Source organism: Amblyraja radiata, chromosome 29, assembly GCF_010909765.2.
Source record: "Amblyraja radiata isolate CabotCenter1 chromosome 29, sAmbRad1.1.pri, whole genome shotgun sequence".
In the NCBI taxonomy this organism is placed as follows: Eukaryota; Metazoa; Chordata; class Chondrichthyes; order Rajiformes; family Rajidae; genus Amblyraja; species Amblyraja radiata.
Genome location: NC_045984.1, coordinates 27,210,762 through 27,229,194, shown reverse-complemented (window position 1 = coordinate 27,229,194; position 18,433 = coordinate 27,210,762). Strand labels below are relative to the sequence as shown.

The 18,433-nt window shown below is 48.6% G+C and overlaps 1 protein-coding gene across 2 annotated transcripts in view; it reads left to right on the top strand.

Annotated features, from left to right (window-relative positions):
- The window catches only part of LOC116989530 (cartilage oligomeric matrix protein), a 28,967-nt gene extending 15,378 nt beyond the window's left edge, over positions 1–13,589 (top strand). For both annotated transcript variants that reach the window (XM_033047001.1, XM_033047002.1), the window contains exons 11-19: positions 94–212; positions 931–983; positions 2,189–2,382; positions 3,886–4,064; positions 6,177–6,225; positions 7,634–7,830; positions 10,929–11,101; positions 12,052–12,191; positions 12,964–13,589. In XM_033047001.1, coding sequence (XP_032902892.1) covers positions 94–212; positions 931–983; positions 2,189–2,382; positions 3,886–4,064; positions 6,177–6,225; positions 7,634–7,830; positions 10,929–11,101; positions 12,052–12,191; positions 12,964–13,013 — 1,154 coding nt within the window. In that variant the 3' untranslated portion in view covers positions 13,014–13,589. The remainder of the gene's footprint in view (positions 1–93; positions 213–930; positions 984–2,188; positions 2,383–3,885; positions 4,065–6,176; positions 6,226–7,633; positions 7,831–10,928; positions 11,102–12,051; positions 12,192–12,963) is intronic.
- The last annotated feature ends 4,844 nt before the right edge of the window (positions 13,590–18,433 follow it).

Below are 18,433 nucleotides of genomic sequence, written 5' to 3'. Positions count from 1 at the left end.
CATTTGAAATGTTATCTGCTTCTACATCTCAGGGTGAGAGTGATTCGTTCTTCCTAACGCTCTGTGACTTCAATCATTTCCTCTATTTTCCAGGAATCCGGAACAGTTTGGATAACTGTGAGCGAGTTCCAAACCGGGATCAGAGGGACCGGGACAGGGATAGGGTGGGAGATGCCTGTGACAGCTGCCCAGACATCGCTAACCCAGACCAGGTAAACCTCCAGCAGCCGGCTTAGTGTGCCATGCGCTTACTTCTGATTCCAGTCCCAATCTTGATTCACATATCACCCCTGGTCTCAAATTCCAGATTGATGTTCTTGGTGTATGGAGTGGACAAAGAGTGGGGTTGGAGATAGATGTTGGCTTCATGCCAAAGGGGCAGCACTGAGGGAGTGCCACGCTGTCACTGAGCCCCCCTCCTAGGGCCGGATTAAGACCCATAGAGGCCCTAAGCACTTAAAAGATTTTGGTGCCCCCATATATATGTAATTCAAAATATAAACAATAATAAACCATAAAATAATTTTTTATTTTTCAAAATGAAACAAAACTAACAGTAAGATGGAAAATAATGTTTATTTTTGTACACTTTCACTTTATTTATATTTGTAAAGTTTTCTCCTACTTTTTTTTATTTGATTTCTTTTGTGCCGTAAACTATCTACCATTTCTGTGGTGCCCCCCCTTCCCTTGGTGCCCTAAGCACGTGCTTATTTTGCTTAATGGTTAATCCAGCCCTGCCCCCTCTCCCCCTCTCCCCCCATCTCTCCCGTTTGCTTGTCTGACATTAGTCTCTGTCAGGGACTATTTCTGTGCCATTTCTCTCTCTCTGCTCTCTTGGGATCTGAACGACACAGTTATGGGTTTTAATGATCTGCGATAGTTAAGGTGATTGGTCTTGACTTGATGTTGTCATTAATGTTTTTCAAGTTGGATGCTGACCAGGACCTGGTGGGTGATTCATGTGACACCAACACTGACAGGTGAGGAGGAGGAGGAGAGACACTGAAACCTCTTCAATGCATTGGGTGTAGGCTGGTGGGTGGGTGAGATAGAAGTAGGGGAGAGTGCAACATTCCCTACTCGGAACTGGGGCAGATAGACTGAAGCTGACCGGCTCGTGATTCCACGTGGGATGAGGCTGGAAATGATATCAGGCCATTGGGAGAGCGGGACAGTGGGATTTTTTTACAGGACTATAGGGCAAAAGAATGGGGCACCTGTTTGACCGTGTGTGTTGTGGGTATGTGTGTGTGTGTGTGTGTGTGTGTGTGTGTGTGTGTGTGTGTGTGTGTATGTGTGTCTGTATGTGTGTGTTGTGTGTCTGTATGTGCTTGTGTATTTGTGTGTGTGCATATCTGTGTGTGTTTATGTGTGTTTGCGTGTGCCTGTGTGTCTGTATGTGTGTGTGTGTGTCTGTATGTGTGTGTATCTGTGTGCGTGTGTGCATACCTGTGTGTGTGTCTGTGAGTGTGTGTGTGTGTGTTTGCGTGTGCGTGTGTTAATGTTTGTATGTTCGTGTGTTAAGGGCCTGTCCCACTGTACGAGCTAATTCAAGAGTTCTCCTGAGTTTCCCCTGATTCGAACTCGGAGATTTACGGTAATAGCCGCTCGTAGGTACTCGGGGCTCTCGTGGACATTTTCCAACATGTTGAAAAATCTTCATGAGTCTTCACGAGCTTACCGCGTTTCCCGAGTACCTGCCGTTAGCGTTACGAGCCGCTAAGAGACGTCCCGAGCTCCGACGTACCCGCTACGTACATTCTACGTGCTTACCACTAGTTTGATTTTTTTTTTAAACTCGGGAGAGCTCTTAAATTAGCTCGTACAGTGGGACAGGCCCTTAGTGTGTGTGTGTGTGTGTGTGTGTGTGTGTGTGTGTGTGTGTGTGTGTGTGTGTGTGTGTGTGTGTGTGTGTGTTTGCGTGTGTGTTAATGTTTGTGTGTGTGTGTGTGTGTGTGTGTGTGTGTGTGTGTGTGTGTGTTTGAGTGTGTGTTAATGTTTGTGTGTGTGTGCGTGCGTGCGTGTGTGTGTGTGTGTGTGTGTGTGTGTGTGTGTGTTTGCGTGTGTGTTAGCGTGTGTGTTAATGTTTGTGTGTGTGTGTGTGTGTGTAGGTCCATGGGCCATGTAGCTGGATCGAGCCATGTGCAGCAAATGTGCAGCTTTCTCCCTCTCTCTGCTCCGTCAGTGATGGGGATGGGCACCAGGACACCAGAGACAACTGCCCGATGGTGATCAACAGCGCCCAGCTGGACACAGACGGGGACGGGCTGGGTGACGAGTGTGATGATGATGACGACAATGACGGAATTCCCGACAAACTGCCCCCAGGACCAGACAACTGCCGGCTTGTGGCCAATCCAACCCAGCTGGACCAGGATGGTGAGTTGGCACTGCCAGTAATACTGGAGCATGGCCTGACCATGGAGGGAGGGAGGGCTGGGGAAGCAAAATGGTTCAGATTCCGGAAACCTAATATAATTATTGGAAACACTCGACAGGCGGAGAGAGAAACACAGTTAACATTGCAGGCTGCAATATTTCAGATCGAGAGTTGAATTTGTGATTGATGCAGGGCTCATGGGGGAGAGAGAGAAATGGGCAGTGTGGGTTTTTGAATCCGTCTGAAGAATGGGATGGAATACTTAATCACATATGTCTAGGCACAGTGAGATTTCTTGCTTGTATAGGGGTGTTGCACGTAAGGTCACCGGGTCAAAGGGCTTGACGCACGGAGCCACTCAATCCATCTGGAGGACATCCGTAACTTCCGGCATATGTTATTAATGCAAGAAACGCGTACTTTCCTACTTGTTATAAACGGCCAAAATGTTGAATTTTTGCACAGTAAAAAATTGTGGAAGTTGGGGTAAGTGTGAGAGACGTCATACCCAACTTCAGAATTCCAAATGTGAAGTGAAATGAAGGTAAAGGGAACCAAGAGCTGAAGGGACAACAACAGCTAAAGTGCCTGGTAAACATTGGCCGTGCAGATATCGGAAATGGGAAATATTGGGAATGATCGTGTTTGCTCACTGCATTTCATCAAACAGTAAGGCATTATTTGTGGTTTTTCTTGATTCCTTTGGTATCTAAAAAGTCTCAGAAGTGATAAATCTGGCCGTAAATTTTGCTTCAAATGCGTTTTCCTTTTGTATGTCAAAACCCACTTGAGAACCATGGGCGATTTTAAAATTTTACAGCCAGATTTATCACTTCTGAAACTTTTTAGATGCCAATGGAATCAAGAAAAAACACAAATAATGCCTTGCTGTTGATGAAATGCAGTGAGCAAACGACCAATGTTCGCCAAACACTCTGGCTGTTGTTGTCCCTTCAGCTCTCGCTTCTATCTACCGTCATTTCTCCTGACTTTTGGAATTCTGAATTAGGCCAAATGTCTCTCACGCTTATCCCGATTTCCATAATTATTTACTGCGTAAAAATTGACAATTTCGGCGGGTTTTAACGGGCCCGCTACGCTGGAAACATTGGTCAGTGCCTACCTGCAGTTACCTTCAACGCCAGAGACCTGGGTTCGATCCTGACTATGGGTGCTGTCTGTACGGAGTGTGTACGTTCTCCCTGTGACTGCGTGGGTTTTCTCCGGGTGCCCCGGTTTCCTCCCATGCATCAAAGAAGTGCAGGTTTGTAAGTGAATTGGCTTTAGTAAAATTGTAAATTGTCCCTGGTGTGTAGGATAGTGCTTGTGTGATCATTGGTCAGCGCGGACTTGGTGGGCAGAAGGGCCTGTTTCTGCACTGTATATTCTAAAGTTTAAAGGTCAGTAGGTCTCCTGAACTGTTTGGAGTAATCACGAAAGGTGTTGCAGCACTGTTAACATGAAGTTATTGCAAGAAACCTACTGTGTGAACTATCTGTCAGGTAATGGGATTGGAGACATCTGTGAAGGAGATTTTGACGATGACAAAGTGATTGACGTCATTGATGTGTGCCCGGAGAACGCCCAGATTACACTCACTGATTTCCGAGCCTTCCAGACAATAGTGTTGGACCCTGAGGGAGATGCACAAATCGACCCAAACTGGATTGTCTTAAACCAGGTGCGTAATCTATCCATGCAAAGCCATATAGAGTCTTCAGGCACGGAGGTGTGACTGTGGCTCCAGTTCCCTCCCATAACTCAATGAAGTGAAGGTTTGTAGGTTAAATCGGCCCCAGAGGCTTATAAAGTTGTCAGAAACAGCAGTCGGTCTGAGGATTGGGAGCAACTTTTGTGCAGGTTTGGTCTCCAAATTTGAGGAAGGACATTCTTGCTATTGAGGGAATACAGCGTAGGTTCACGAGGTTAATTCCCGGGATGGTGGACTGTCATATGTTGATAGAATGTAGCGGCTGGGCTTGTATACTCTGGAATTTAGAAGGATGAGAGGAGATCTTATTGAAACATATAAGATTATTAAGGGATTGGACACGCTAAAGGCAGGAAACGTGTTACCGATGTTGGGGAGTCCGGAACCAGGGACCACAGTATAAGAATAAGGGGTAGGCCATTTAGAACGGAGATGAGGAAAAGCCTTTTTACCCAGAGAGTTGTGAATCTGTGGAATTCTCTGCCTCAGAAAACAGTGGAGGCCAGTTCTCTGGATGCTTTCAAGAGAGAGTTAGATAGAGCTCTTATAGATAGTGGAGTCAGGGGATATGGGGAGAAGGCAGGAACGGGATACTGAATGTGGATGATCAGCCATGATCACAGTGAATGGCGGTGCTGGCTCGAAGGGCTGAATGGCCTACTCCTGCACCTATTGTGTATTGTCTATTTTCTTAGAATGTAGCAAAGGCCAACCAATAAGTTGACTTAAAACAAAGGCAAGACAGAATGAGGGAGTTCAGTAGCAAGAAACATATAAACAGTATGAGAGCATTTGTAGTTTTACAAAAGGGAGTAGACTAGTGAATGACCAGGGATCAATTGGTCAATCAAGAGTCTACTTCTGCCCACTGAGTCCACGGCAACCAGTAGTCACCTGTAAACTAGTTCTGTGTGCTGCACACTACTCTTTACAGAGGCCAAATCATCTACAAACCTGTACGTCTTCAGAAGACCAAAGCACCTGGAGAAACCCCACGCGATCACAAGGAGAATGTGCAAACTCCACACAGACCGCGCTTGGAGTCAGGATCGAACCCGAGTCTCGGGCGCCGTGAAGCAGCAACTCTACCGCTGTGCCACCGTGCCGCACCATAGCTGTACGTAACAGCAACCCACCTCGCCCACTCCCCCTACCTTCTCCCCTCCTTACCTTTCAAATGCCCCGCAGCTGCCTCTCAGTGAATGCTCCGAATGAATCTGCTGTGCATTTCAGACACAGACTCCTCGCTGTGTAAAATCCCTTCCCTCACATCCCGCCCCCTACCTCTTTTCCAACTTTCATCCCCCCCCCCCCCACTACAATCAGTCTGAAGAAAGGTCCTGACCCCAAAATGTCACCTACCCGTGTCCTCCAGAGATGCTGCCTGACCCGCTGAGTAACCGGGCGTTTTGTGTTCTACACACGATCCCAGCACCTTCCATCGCATCTCTTGTGTTTTATCTGCCAGTCATTCACTGCCCCCTGATTCTTGACCCCTCTGTCAGTGGTGGAGCTCATAGAGGAATAGATCGGGTAGATGCACAGAGTCTTCTACCCAGAGTAGGGGAATCGAGGACCAGAGGACATTGGTTCAAGGTGAAGGGGAAAAGATTTAATAGGAATCCGAGGGGCGACTTTTTCCACACAGATGGGTGGTGGGTGTATGGAACAAGCTGCCAGAGGAGGTAGTTGAGGCTGGGACTATCCCATCATTTAAGAAACAGTTGGACAGGTTCATGTACAGGACAGGTTTGTTGGACTAGGGCAGGCAAGTGGGATTAGGGTAGCTGGTACATTGTTGGCCGGTGTGGGCGTGTTGGGCCGAAGGGCCTGTTTCCACACTGTATCACTCTATGACCTGTTTAACTGATTTTGCACTGATGTGTCTCACACCTCATCGTGTCGAGATAGTGAAATATTTAACTGTTTACTAATTGCTTTCTTTGAGGTTTTGAGACTTGTGCAGCTGGGGTTGTGGTTCCTGTACTGCAGATGTGCCACAGACTTCATTTTGAAAGTTTCAAAAATATGCATCATGTTGGTGCTTAAGGGATGTATCTCATGGTTGATGTAATGTTGCAGGGGATGGAGATAGTGCAGACGATGAACAGTGACCCAGGCCTCGCCGTTGGTAAGTGATTACGTTCACTGTTCCGTTTAGTTTATTACCACGTGTACCGAGGTACAGTGTAATGCTTTTGTGTTGCGTGCTAACCAGTCTGCGGAAAGACAATGTTCTGGGACAATAAAACGCTCTTGACTCTTGTTCTTCTATCTCTCCATATATTGAAAGTGACTTTGCGGGTAGATGGGGTGAACCAGAAGCCATTCTGTTATATTGGCCTTCATCAGTAGTTGAGGCCAGTTCATTGGCTATATTTAAGAGGGCGTTGATGTGGCCCTTGTGGCTAAAGGGATCAAGGGGTATGGAGAGAAGGCAGGTACAGGATACTGAGTTGGATGATCAGCCATGATCATATTGAATGGCGGTGCAGGCTCGAAGGGCCGAATGGCCTACTCCTGCACCTATTTTCTATGTTTCTATCAGTCGTGGTATTTTATGTAGAAGGAATGGGTGACTGAAGAGGGGTCTTGACCCGAAACGTTACCCATTCCATCTCTCCAGAGATGCCGCCTGTCCTGCTGAGTTACTCCAGCTTTTTGTGTCTATCTTCAGTTTAAACCAGCATCTGCAGTTCCTTCCCGCCCATATTCTGTCTAGAAGTTGGAATGTTATGTTATAGTTGTAGAAGACGTTTGCGAAGCTGCATTTGGAATATTGTGGTCAGTTTTGGTCGCCCTGTTATTAGGAAAGGCATTGGTAAGCTGGAAAGAGCGCAGAGATTTAGGAGAATGATGCTCCCCCCCCCCCCCTGGACACTCCTTCCACCAGGAAAAAAAATAATTGCACTACTATGACTGTATGCACGTAAATATATTTATTTATTGCTCATATTCTATGTCGCTCTTATAGGGAGATGCTAACTGCATTTCGTTGTCTCTGTACTGTACACTGCACAATGACAATAAAGTTTGAATCTGAGAATCTGAATCTTATGGGGAGAGGTTGGGCAGGCTCCGACTTTATTCCTTGGAGCACAGGAGGATGAATGGTGATCTTATAGAGGTGTATAAGGTCATGAGGGCAATCTACAGGGTACATGCACAGAGTCTTTTATCCAGGGTAGGGGTCTCAAGAACCAGGGGAGATAGGTTTAAGGTGAGAGGGGGAAAGGTTTAATAGAAACCTGAGGGGCAACGTTTTCACAGAAGATGGAGGGTAATATGGAATGAGCTGCCAGAGGAGGAAGTTGAGGCAGTTACTGTGAGAACATTTAAAAGGTGTTTGGACTGGTACATGGATAGGAAAGGTTTGGATAGGAGGGATATGGGCCAAACGCGGGCAGGTGGAACTAGTGCAGTCGGCATGAACGGGATGGGCCGAAGGGCATGTTACCGTGCTGTATGACTCTGTGAATGCCCGTGTCCTCGCCGTGCTGCCTGTTCCTCTTCATAAGCAGCCTGTTCTTCCTCCGCAGGGTACACGGCTTTCAATGGTGTGGACTTTGAGGGAACGTTTCATGTCAACACTGTGACAGATGATGATTACGCTGGATTCATCTTCGGCTATCAGGACAGCTCTAGCTTCTATGTGGTGATGTGGAAACAGACGGAGCAAACCTACTGGCAGGCCAATCCCTTCCGCGCTGTGGCTGAGCCTGGCATCCAGCTCAAGGTAGGCAACATCCACCCTCCACCGAGATGAGAAAAACATTTTTCACACAGAGAGTGGTGAATCTCTGGAATTCTCTGCCACAGAAGGTAGTTGAGGCCAGTTCATTGGCTATATTTAAGAGGGAGTTAGATGTGGCCCTTGTGGCTAAAGGGATCAGGGGGTATGGAGAGAAGGCAGGTACAGGATACTGAGTTGGATGATCAGCCATGATCATATTGAATGGCGGTGCAGGCTCGAAGGGCCAAATGGCCTACTCCTGCACCTATGTTTCTATGTTTCTATCACTCTAGCTATGTTTGTTGATTAGTTAATTAGTTGGCTGGTTGGTTAATTAGTTTGTTAGTTTAGTTTATTGTCACGTGTAATGAGACAATAGACACTAGGTGCAGGAGTAGGCCATTGGGCCCTTCGAGCCAGCACTGCTATTCAATGTGATCATGGCTGATCATCCCCAATCAGTACCCCAGGTACAGTGAAAAGCTTTTTTGGTTGTGTGCTGTCCCGTCAGCGGGAAAAGCCGTCCACAGCGCACAGATACAGTAGATTGGGAATAGGATGAAGTCAAGTAAAGTCCGATTAAAGATGGGATTCCACCATACATCAGAGGGCATCAGCCCTAGTAAGGGATCAGCTATCATTCATTATAATTGCTCCATTCTCTGAAAGCTCTCCCCCCCCCCCCCCCCCCCCCCCCCCCTCAGTAAAATAGGGTCAGTGAGAAAAACAACAAAACAATTCTTTAAGAAGGAACTGCAGATGCTGGAACTATCGAAGGTAGACAAAAATGCTGGAGAAACTCAGCGGGTGAGGCAGCATCTATGGAGCGAAGGAATGGGTGACGTTTCGGGTCGAGACCCTTCTTCATACTCCTCCTTCAAACAATTCTTTCTATGCAGAGTACTTGTACATAGATATTGATTATCACAGGGTCACTGGGCAGTATCATAGAAACATAGAAATTAGGTGCAGGAGTAGAGGCCATTCGGCCCTTCAAGCCTGCACCGCCATTCGATATGATCATGGCTGATCATCCAACTCAGTATCCCATCCCTGCCTTCTCTCCATACCCCCTGATCCCTTTAGCCACAAGGGCCACATCTAACTCCCTCTTAAATATAGCCAATTAACTGTGGCCTCAACTACCTTCTGTGGCAGAGAATTCCACAGATTCACCACTCTCTGTGTAAAAAATGATTTTCTCATCTCGGACATAAATGACTTCCCTCTTATCCTTAAACTGTGACCCCTAGGTCTGGACTTCCCCAACATCGGGAATAATCTTCCTGCATCTAGCCTGTCCAACCCCTTAAGAATCCCAGGGTCTGTAACAAGACCCCAGGGTCTGAAGAAGGGTTTCGGCCCGAAACGTCGCCTATTTCCTTCGCTCCATAGATGCTGCTGCACCCGCTGAGTTCCTCCAGCAATTTTGTGTACCCTTAAGAATCTTGTAAGTTTCTGCCATCTTGATTTCTTTTCCATCAGCCTGAGGAAGAGCGTTCCTTTATGAAGTTTAATTAGATTCTAGAACAAGTACGTTCAGATCAATTGAGGAACGGCAAGGATCAGGTTATGCATTCTGGACCTCAGTAACAAACCTGTAGAGCCCACATCAACTCCAGGCTGCCACTTGACTGGTTTAAAATAGTCTGACTCTATTTTTTTCTCGTGGAGAGTTAATGAGGAGGCCACGACCACTGCTGGCATGGTTACAGGAGAAGAATTAATCTGTGGACTGTGTTTTAAGATTTGGCAAAGGAGGCTTTCCTTCCTGTCCTCAGACTGACGGCCATGCTAGATAGACAGCAGCATCTAAGGAGCGAAGGAAATAGGCAACGTTTCGGGCCGAAACCCAAGGGGTTTCGGCCCGAAACGTTGCCTATTTCCTTGGGGTTTCGGCCTGAAACGTTGCCTATTTCCTTCGCTCCATAGATGCTGCTGCACCCGCTGAGTTTCTCCAGCACTTTTGTCTACCTTCGATTTTCCAGCATCTGCAGTTCCTTCTTAAACACAGCCGTGTCAGATGGTTTAGTGTAGAGATGCAGCGTGGACGCAGGCCCTTCGGCCCACCGAGTCCACGCCGCCCCAGGGATTACCCACACTAGTTCTATCCCACACATGAGGGACAATCCACAGAAGCCAATTGACCTACAAACCTGCATGTCTTTGGAATGTGGGAGGAAACCGGAGCACCCGGAGAAAACCCCTGTAGGTTTTAATTTGATGAACATTTGAGGGCACTGGGTCTATACTCGCTAGAACGATGAGGGGGACCTCACTGAAACGTACTGAACAGTGAAAGGCCTGCGTAGAATGGATGCGGAGAGGATGTTTCCACTAGTGGGAGAGTCTAGGAGCAGAGGTCATAGCCTCAGAATTAAAGGACGTTAGTTTAGGAAGGAGATGAGAATGAGTTTCTTTAGCCAAAGGTGTGGTGAATCTGTGGAATGGAATTAATTGCCACAGAAAGCTGTGGAGGCCGACAATGGATATTTTTCAGGCAGAGATGGATAGATTCTTGATTAGTACGGGTGTCAGGGGTTACGGGGAGAAGGCAGGAGAATGGGGTTAGGAGGGAAAGATAGATCAGCCATGATTGAAAATGGCAGGCAGACACAAAATGCTGGAGTATCTCAGCGGGACAGGCAGGCATCTCTGGAGAGAAGGAATGGGTGACGTTTCTGGTCGAGACCCTTCAGGCAGAATGGCGGAGTGGACTTGATGGGCCGAGCGGCCTAATTCTCCTCCTATCACTTATGAACATGAACTTTCGACCCTGAATGCATTGAAAGAGTCACAGCAGGGAAACAGGCCCTTCCCACTGATGGTCAACTCACTACCCATCAAGTACCCAACTCCAATAATCCTATACTATCCCATTTTCTCCGGGTGCACCGGTTTCCTCCCACACTACAAAGATGTACAGGTTTGTACTCTTTGGAAAAATTGGAAGTTGGTCGGCACGGACTGGGTGGGCCGAAGGGCCTGTTTCCCTGCTATATCGCTAAAATCTAGAGGTAATGAATCCCCGAATCAACTTCCTCAGTAAATCCCATCTGTTTCGGTCCTGACTAACTGAAGTGTGACACTCCCGTAAACAGGCAGTGAAGTCGCAGACGGGTCCGGGGCAACACTTGCGGAATGCTCTCTGGCACACGGGAGACACTAATGACCAGGTCCGGCTCCTGTGGAAGGATCCCAGGAACATCGGCTGGAAAGACAAGACGTCGTATCGCTGGTTCATGCAGCACCGGCCACAGGTCGGGTACATCAGGTGGGTCAGAACATTCCAGCCCCCCCCCCCCCCCCCCACATCTCCCCTCCCCCACACTATCCTCCCCCCCCTCCCCTCCCCCCACACCTCCACTTCCTCCCCACCCCTCCCCCCACACCCCTCCTCCCCACACCTCTCCTTCCCCCCCCCGCCTCTCCCTCCCCGCCTTCAGTTTGCTCACCACGCCCGGGCAGGGGTCCACTAGGCGGTCCAGATTACCCCCACATCCTCCCCACCCCCACCAGCAGGTGGATCACCTCCCCCCTGGCCTGGTACCTGAGATGGGTCACATTTCCCTCGGGGCTGGGACATGAGGTGGGTCATTTCTCCCTGGGGTCAGATACATCAGCTGGATCGGGTTTCCCCACAGTTGGGATATCGAGTGGGTCACCCTGACGTAAGGTGGGCCACCTGTCTGCCTGGGGTGGAACATCAGGCAGGTGCCGCGTGTCTCCTGGGGTTGGGGCATCCAGCGGGTCGCATCTCCCCGGGGACTGGGATATCCGGAGGGTCTCGCGTCTCCCTTCAGGGCGGGACATGTGGTTGGGTCATGTCTCCCTGGAGTTGGGACATGCGGTGGGTCACAGCGCCCCGGGGGGCTGGGACCTTGGGTGGGTCGCGTGTCATCTCGCACCCCGACACCGGGCAGGTCACATCTCCCCTGGGCTGGGATGTCAGGATGGTGAGGTCTCTCCCGGAGGTGGGACATCTGGTGGGTCCCACCTCCGAGCTTTGGGATGTCGGGAGGGCCACGTGTCGTCTTGCACTCGGATAAAAAAACGCCATTGACCGTTGACCTCCATGGGCCATCGAGTGGGTCTCGTCTCCGCCGGCACCGTGGGTCACCACCTCTCCTGGGGTTGGCAGTGAGGGAGACTACAAGAGCAGGCGATGGCCGAGTTCATCTGCGGTTTTTGTCCCTCCCACTCCCCCTCCCCCTCCCCTCACAGGGTGCGGCTGTACGAGGGGCCGGAGATTGTGGCCGATTCCAGGGTGATCATTGACACCACCATGCGCGGAGGGAGACTCGGAGTCTTCTGCTTCTCCCAGGAGAATATCATTTGGGCAAATCTACGCTACCGTTGCAACGGTGAGGGGAGGGTTGGGGGGGGGGGGGGGCGGTGATCTGACGTGATGGAGGGGGGGGGGGGGGGGGGCGGTGTGTGGGTGGACCAGAGGGGGAGTAAGGGTGTATAGATGCACAGAGTCTCTTGCCCAGAGGTGTGGAGTGAGGGGAGGGGAGGTGAGGGGAGGGATGGTGATGAAGTGGAGGTGTGGGGGGAGGGGGGGAGGGGAGGGGTGGGGGGAGGGGAATCGAGTACCAGAGGACATGGGTTCAAGGTGAAGGGGAAAAGATTTAATAGGAATCCGAGGGGTAACTTTTTCACACAAACGGTGGTGGGCGTATGGAACAAGCTGCCAGAGGAGGTAGTTGAGGCTGGGACTATCCCAACGTTTAAGATACAGTTAGACAGGTACATGGATAGGACAGATTTGGAGAGATATGGACCAAGCGCAGGCCTTTCCACCCAACTTGCCTACACCGGCCAACATCTACACTAGTCCCACCTGCTTGTTTGACCCATATCCCTCTAAACCCGTTCTATCTATGTACCAGTCTAATTGTTTCTTAAAAATTGCATAATCCTAGCACAAGTGCAATTTCAGAGACAACTGGACAGGTACGTAGATAGGACAGGTTTAGGGAGTCATGGGCCAAACGTGAGCAGGTGGGACGAGTGTAGATGGGGCGTGTTTAGTTGGCATGAGCACGAGATGTCGAAGGGCTTGTTTCCACATCTGTGACTATGTTCTCACAAACACCTTCAACTCACTCCAACCGCTTCACCTTTTCTCCTCAGACACGGTTCCAGAAGATTTCCGCCCAGCACAACCACAGTCGCAGTTTTGAAGGTGACCTCTGAACTCCTGATCCTCAAGAACCATTGACCCTTGAACCCTGACAAGTGGCAATCTCTCATCACAGCCTTGAATCAATGTTTTTTCTGCTCCTTCCCCACGGTTTAGTCAGCATCAGTTGGACCTGGGAGTGTGGCAAACACCAGGCCCGGGATGAAGACTGATCTGACTCGTGACTTCTCTCTTCAGTTGATTCCTCTGTGTTGAGGTGATCACATTCACAACACCATCTCAAGAGATGTTTTGGCAGCAGTGGGGTGAAGCAGGAGCAGGGCAGAGCAAAGAGAAACAGATTTTAGCCAGAGTTTCAGAACTCTGCTCAATTATACCAAAGTGGATTTGTAGAAACTAACAGTGCAGGTGGAGGCCATTGTGCCCGACTTACCTGTGCTGGCTCTTCAAGACAGCAATGATGCTTAATCCACACCACTGCTTTTGGTCAGTAACCTACTCGTTCCCACATCTTTCCAACAATAGACAATAGACGCATGAGTAGGCCATTCGGCCCTTCGAGCCAGCACCGCCACTCAATGTAATCATGGCTGATCATCCCCAATCAGTACCCCGTTCCTGCCTTCTCCCCATATCCCCTGACTCCGCTATTTTTTAAGAGCCCTATCTAGCTCTCTCTTGAAAGCATCCAGAGAACCTGCCTCCACCGCCCTCTGAGGCAGAGAATTCCACAGACTCACCGCTCTCTGTGAGAAAAAGTGTTTCCTCGTCTCCGTTCTAAATGGCTTACTCCTTATTCTTAAACTGTGGCCCCTGGTTCTGGACTCCCCCAACATCGGGAACATGTTTCCTGCCTCTAGCGTGTCCAAACCCTTAACAATATTATATGTTTCAACGAGATCCCCTCTCATACTTCTAAACTCCAGAGTGTAAACTCCCTTTTAAAATTATTTCTGTATTCAGCTTCCACATTTTCAGGGAGATTTCAGTTTCTGACAACCAAATGAGAAACATCTCCAGCCTGACACTTTTGGTAATGACTTTAGATCTTGGGCTTTCAATCTACTGGCCAGAGTCAATGGGATTCTCAAAACCTATTTTTTAAACATTTCCTATATGAGGTACATGGAGTATGGTTCCAATTTTTGCTCATAGCTGAAGCTCATCATTGCCTGGCAACATTGCTCTGTTGAAGACACAAGGAACTGCGTATACTAGCTAACCTCATTTTTCAGTGGGTCAGGCAGTATCTCTGGTGATGATGGATGGGTGACATATCGGGTGGGGACCCTTCTTCAGACTGACTGAAGTAGGGGGGCAGTGGCAAAGCTGGAAAAGATAGGTGCGAGCGGGACAAAGCCTGGGAAGTGATAGGTGGATGTGGGTGAGGAGGGGGTTAGCAGCAGGTCGGACCAACGTCAGAATGTAAGTTAAGGGATAGAGGAAGTGTGGAATGTGAAGCCAGATGAAGGATGATAGGTGGGGAGGGCAAAGAGGAGAAATGGGTGCACTATCAGGTGGTCCCAATGAAGGGGGGGGGGGGAGAATTTAATTTTCATTCCGTGGAGTTGCAAGCCACCCAAGTGGAATACGAGGTGCTGTTCCCCCAATTTGCGTGTGGCCTCACTCTGGCAATGGAGGTGGCCTCGGACAGCAATATCAGTATGGGAATGGGAGCTAAAATGGTTAGCAACCATATAGACCTCCAGTTTCATGCCTCACTGGCATTGGAGGAGGCCCAGGACAGAAATGGTTGCGATACTGACCTTGTTCTTCATTGCCTGAGTGTGGCCGCACGCAAACTGGACGAACGGCACCTCGTATTCCACTTGGGTTACTTACAAGCTAACGATATGAACATTAAATTCTCCAAATGGAAGTAAACAACCCCCACCCCCTTTTCCCCTCTCTCTCCTGCGCACATTTCTCCTCACCCCAGTGCCTTCCACCTATATTCCTCTGGCCTTTGTCCAACCATTCACCCCCCCCCCCGTCCCCGTCCCCCCCCCCGCCCCCCCCCCCCCCCCCCCCACCTGTATCCACCAAACACTTGCCAGGCTTTGTCCCACCCCCACCTCCCTACCAGCTTTCTCCCCCCTACAATAATCAATCTCAAGAAGTGTCTCAACCCAAAACATCACCCATCCATGTTCTCCAGAGATTCTGCCTGACCCACTGAGTTAAACCCCTGTCCCACGGCACGAGTTCATTCCAAGAGTTCTCCCGAGTCTGCCCTGATTCGAACTCGGAGATTTACGGTAATGGCCACTCGTCGGTACTCGGGGCTCTCGTGGACATTTTTCATCATGTTGAAAAATCTTCACGAGTCTTCCCGTGCTTACCTGCCGTTAGCGAGTCTTCCCGAGTACCTGCCGTTGGCGTAACGAGCCGCCAAGAGACGTCCCCGAGCTCCGACGTACCCGCTACGTTCATTCTCCGTGCTTACCACGAATTTGATTTTTATTAAACTCGGGAGAGCTCTTGGAATGAACTTGCGCCGTGGGACAGGGGTATAACTGCAGCACCTTATGCCAATGTTGCTCTCTTCCTTTCCAGTGCCCTTCTATTCCTCCCATTTTAAAGGGCTGGACAAAATTGGCCGAAAATGCAGTATTTAACAGGTACTACTCGCCCTTCAGCCCAAACCTTCTTTACAGTTGTTGGGCTCAGTGAGGAACTCGATGAAGACTGCACATTAGGAAAGCAGTGGTTGTACTCCCAAGAGCAAAATCCATGGAGCGTTGGGAAGGCAGGCAATAGATCTTATCCCAGACTACAGGTAATAAACCTGCTCACTGCACCCTGAAAGATGGAGAAAAAAAAGGCATGGGCTCAAGAGGTCTAGAGGCAGAGTCTAGACGTCTGGATTTGATGGTCAGGGTCCTAGGTTCAGATGTTAAGAGTCAGGGGTCATAGTCACCGGTTATATGTGGTGGAGGGTCTTTTGGTCATCATTATGATTTGTTATTCCGTTATACTCTTTATCATGCCCAATTGATATGCCATTACTCAGATAAACCCCAGCAGAGGCTACCACACTGGGTCTGACTTTCAAATCTCCCGTAAGCAGTCTGATCACCTGGATGCTCAATGCCAACATCACAAGTAAATAGAAATTTGTCTTGCAGAGAAATGTAGAGATTGTTACCATGCGCCACACCAAACATAATAGGACTTGAAACGAGCAGCTTTTAACACATCCATCTTTTCGAAATGATGTTGCATATTTTCGTCAGCTTTATATGGAATTTATTGACATGAAATTTACTCATTCGAAGATGGCCCAAATGTAATTCAGTGTACATCTTTTACATTTAGCTGCAGATGTTTTCTGAATATAACTAAATAAATACTACTCCCACTTTTTTTGCTCACTCACAAGATTGTTTCTTTCAAAGCTGGTTGGGAAAGTGAGATGTGAAGAGGATACTTCATAAGTGATGGGAGCGGAATTAGGGCATTCGTCCCATCGAGACTACTCCGCCATTCAATCATAGCTAATCTATCTTTCCCTCTCAACCCCATTCTCCTGCCTTCTCCCCATTACCCCCCGTACTAATCAAGAATCTATCCATTGACTTGGCCTCCACAGCTTTCTGCAGCAATGATTCACCACCTTCTGACTAAAGAATACTGAGTGTCACAGGTTGAATGAAGTGGCTGATAAGAGTAGGGTGGTGTTAGGCAGAATGAAGGAGATGATGAGGATCCTCCTTGAGAAAGAACAGAACCAGTTTGAGCAACATTGTTTTCCGGAGAGGTCTGGGCTGCTGGTTCAGGAACTGCAACGAGTAAATGTGCAGTGCGTTTGGGCAGGCAGTTGCTCACTAAGATATTATATAAAGCCAAATGAAAGGAGCAACTGAACACAACTTGGGTATTACTTCTGGGGGACTGGGTGTTTTTCGGTCTCCGATACCTGCCTTGGAAGAAATGCAACAGAAGGACAATTTTCGGGTTGCTTTAGTATTTAGAACTGAATAAATTAGCAGTGTATTGAGCAGCCGATTCCAGCCACCCACCCACCTGCCAGGTTTGCTGCCTGCAGCTAACATCATCTGATGCAATTAATTAACAGCCTGCAGGAGACTTGCAGAAACCGCAGTATTTAACAGCTACAGTCCGATTATTTCTCTTTTTTTTTCACTTCTAATGGATATTCTGATACTCACTAATGCGAACAGACATAATATACTTTTCCCCCAATATCAGAGGCAATCACTCTGACACAGGTAGATTTAAAAAAAAGGCACAGAGTGTTGGAGTAACTTAGTGGGCCAGGCAGCATCTCTGGACAACATGGATAGGTGGTTGGTGGGAAGGGATGGTGAGAAAGCTGGAAGAGAGGTAGGACCATAGAACAATGCTTGGTGATCTTTGGACAAAAGCCAGAGGTGAAAATAGAACAAGTGCGAGATAATGATTGAAAAGGTGCAAATTGTGAAGCCAGAGCAAAGGATGTTGGTGGAGGGGGGGGGGGGAGGAGAGGGGGGAAATGGGTGCAAGTCCGGGAAGGGCACAAGGAAGAGCGGGAAGAGGAAAAAAAAAAGGGGGGGGGGTTAATACAGTTGTTTGTAGGTTAGTTATCGATAATTGGAGAATTCAATGTTCATATTGCTAGGTTGTAAGCTGCCCAAGCGGAATATGAGGTGCTGTTCCTCCAGTTTGTGTGTGGTCTCACTCCAGCAATGGACGGGGCCCCAAGACAGAAAGGTCAGTGTGGGACTGGGAAGAGAAGTTAAAATGGTTGGCAACTGAGAGATCCAGCAGGCCTCGGCAGACCAAGTGCAAGTGTTCAGTGAAACGGCTGCCGAGTCTAAGCTTGGTCTCGCTGATGTGCATGAAGCCACAGGGCCAGACAGGTCCTGCTTGCACATTTGATGCAGAGCGCAGGAATTGCCACACTATCAAACACTTTCAGGTCAAATACATTTGGACAGGTACTTGGTTGGATATGAAAGGTTTAGTGGGATCTGGACCAAATGAGGGCAGGAGGCACTAGCACAGATGAGGCATCTTGGTTGGCATGGGCAAGTTAGGCTGAAGGGTCTGTTTCTGTGCAGTATGACTCTATGCTCCCAAGGCAAGCAAAGCATGAATTGCATACAAGATGAAGCTCTTTACGAGTGACCCAGCAAACACTTCCAAGGTCAGAGGCAGCACAACAGAAGGTGGATACCAAGTAAATCCATTGTGACAAAACCAAAGACAAGTTACACGCAGGATAAAAGACAGAAAGGTTATGCTGAGAGTAAACGTCCCTTGGAATTATCCTGTGAAACGATTCCAAATGCACCTGCAGATCAGATAAAGCAAGCTCCTTCTACACTGATCCAAAAACACTCCTGTGTCCTGCATTCTTTCGGCCTCATGCCTTTGCTGAGTTTTGAACATGTTGAAAATTGCAAGAAGGTGAGACTTGGGGTTCAACGGAGAGAATGACAAGAGAGAAAGGTGCGA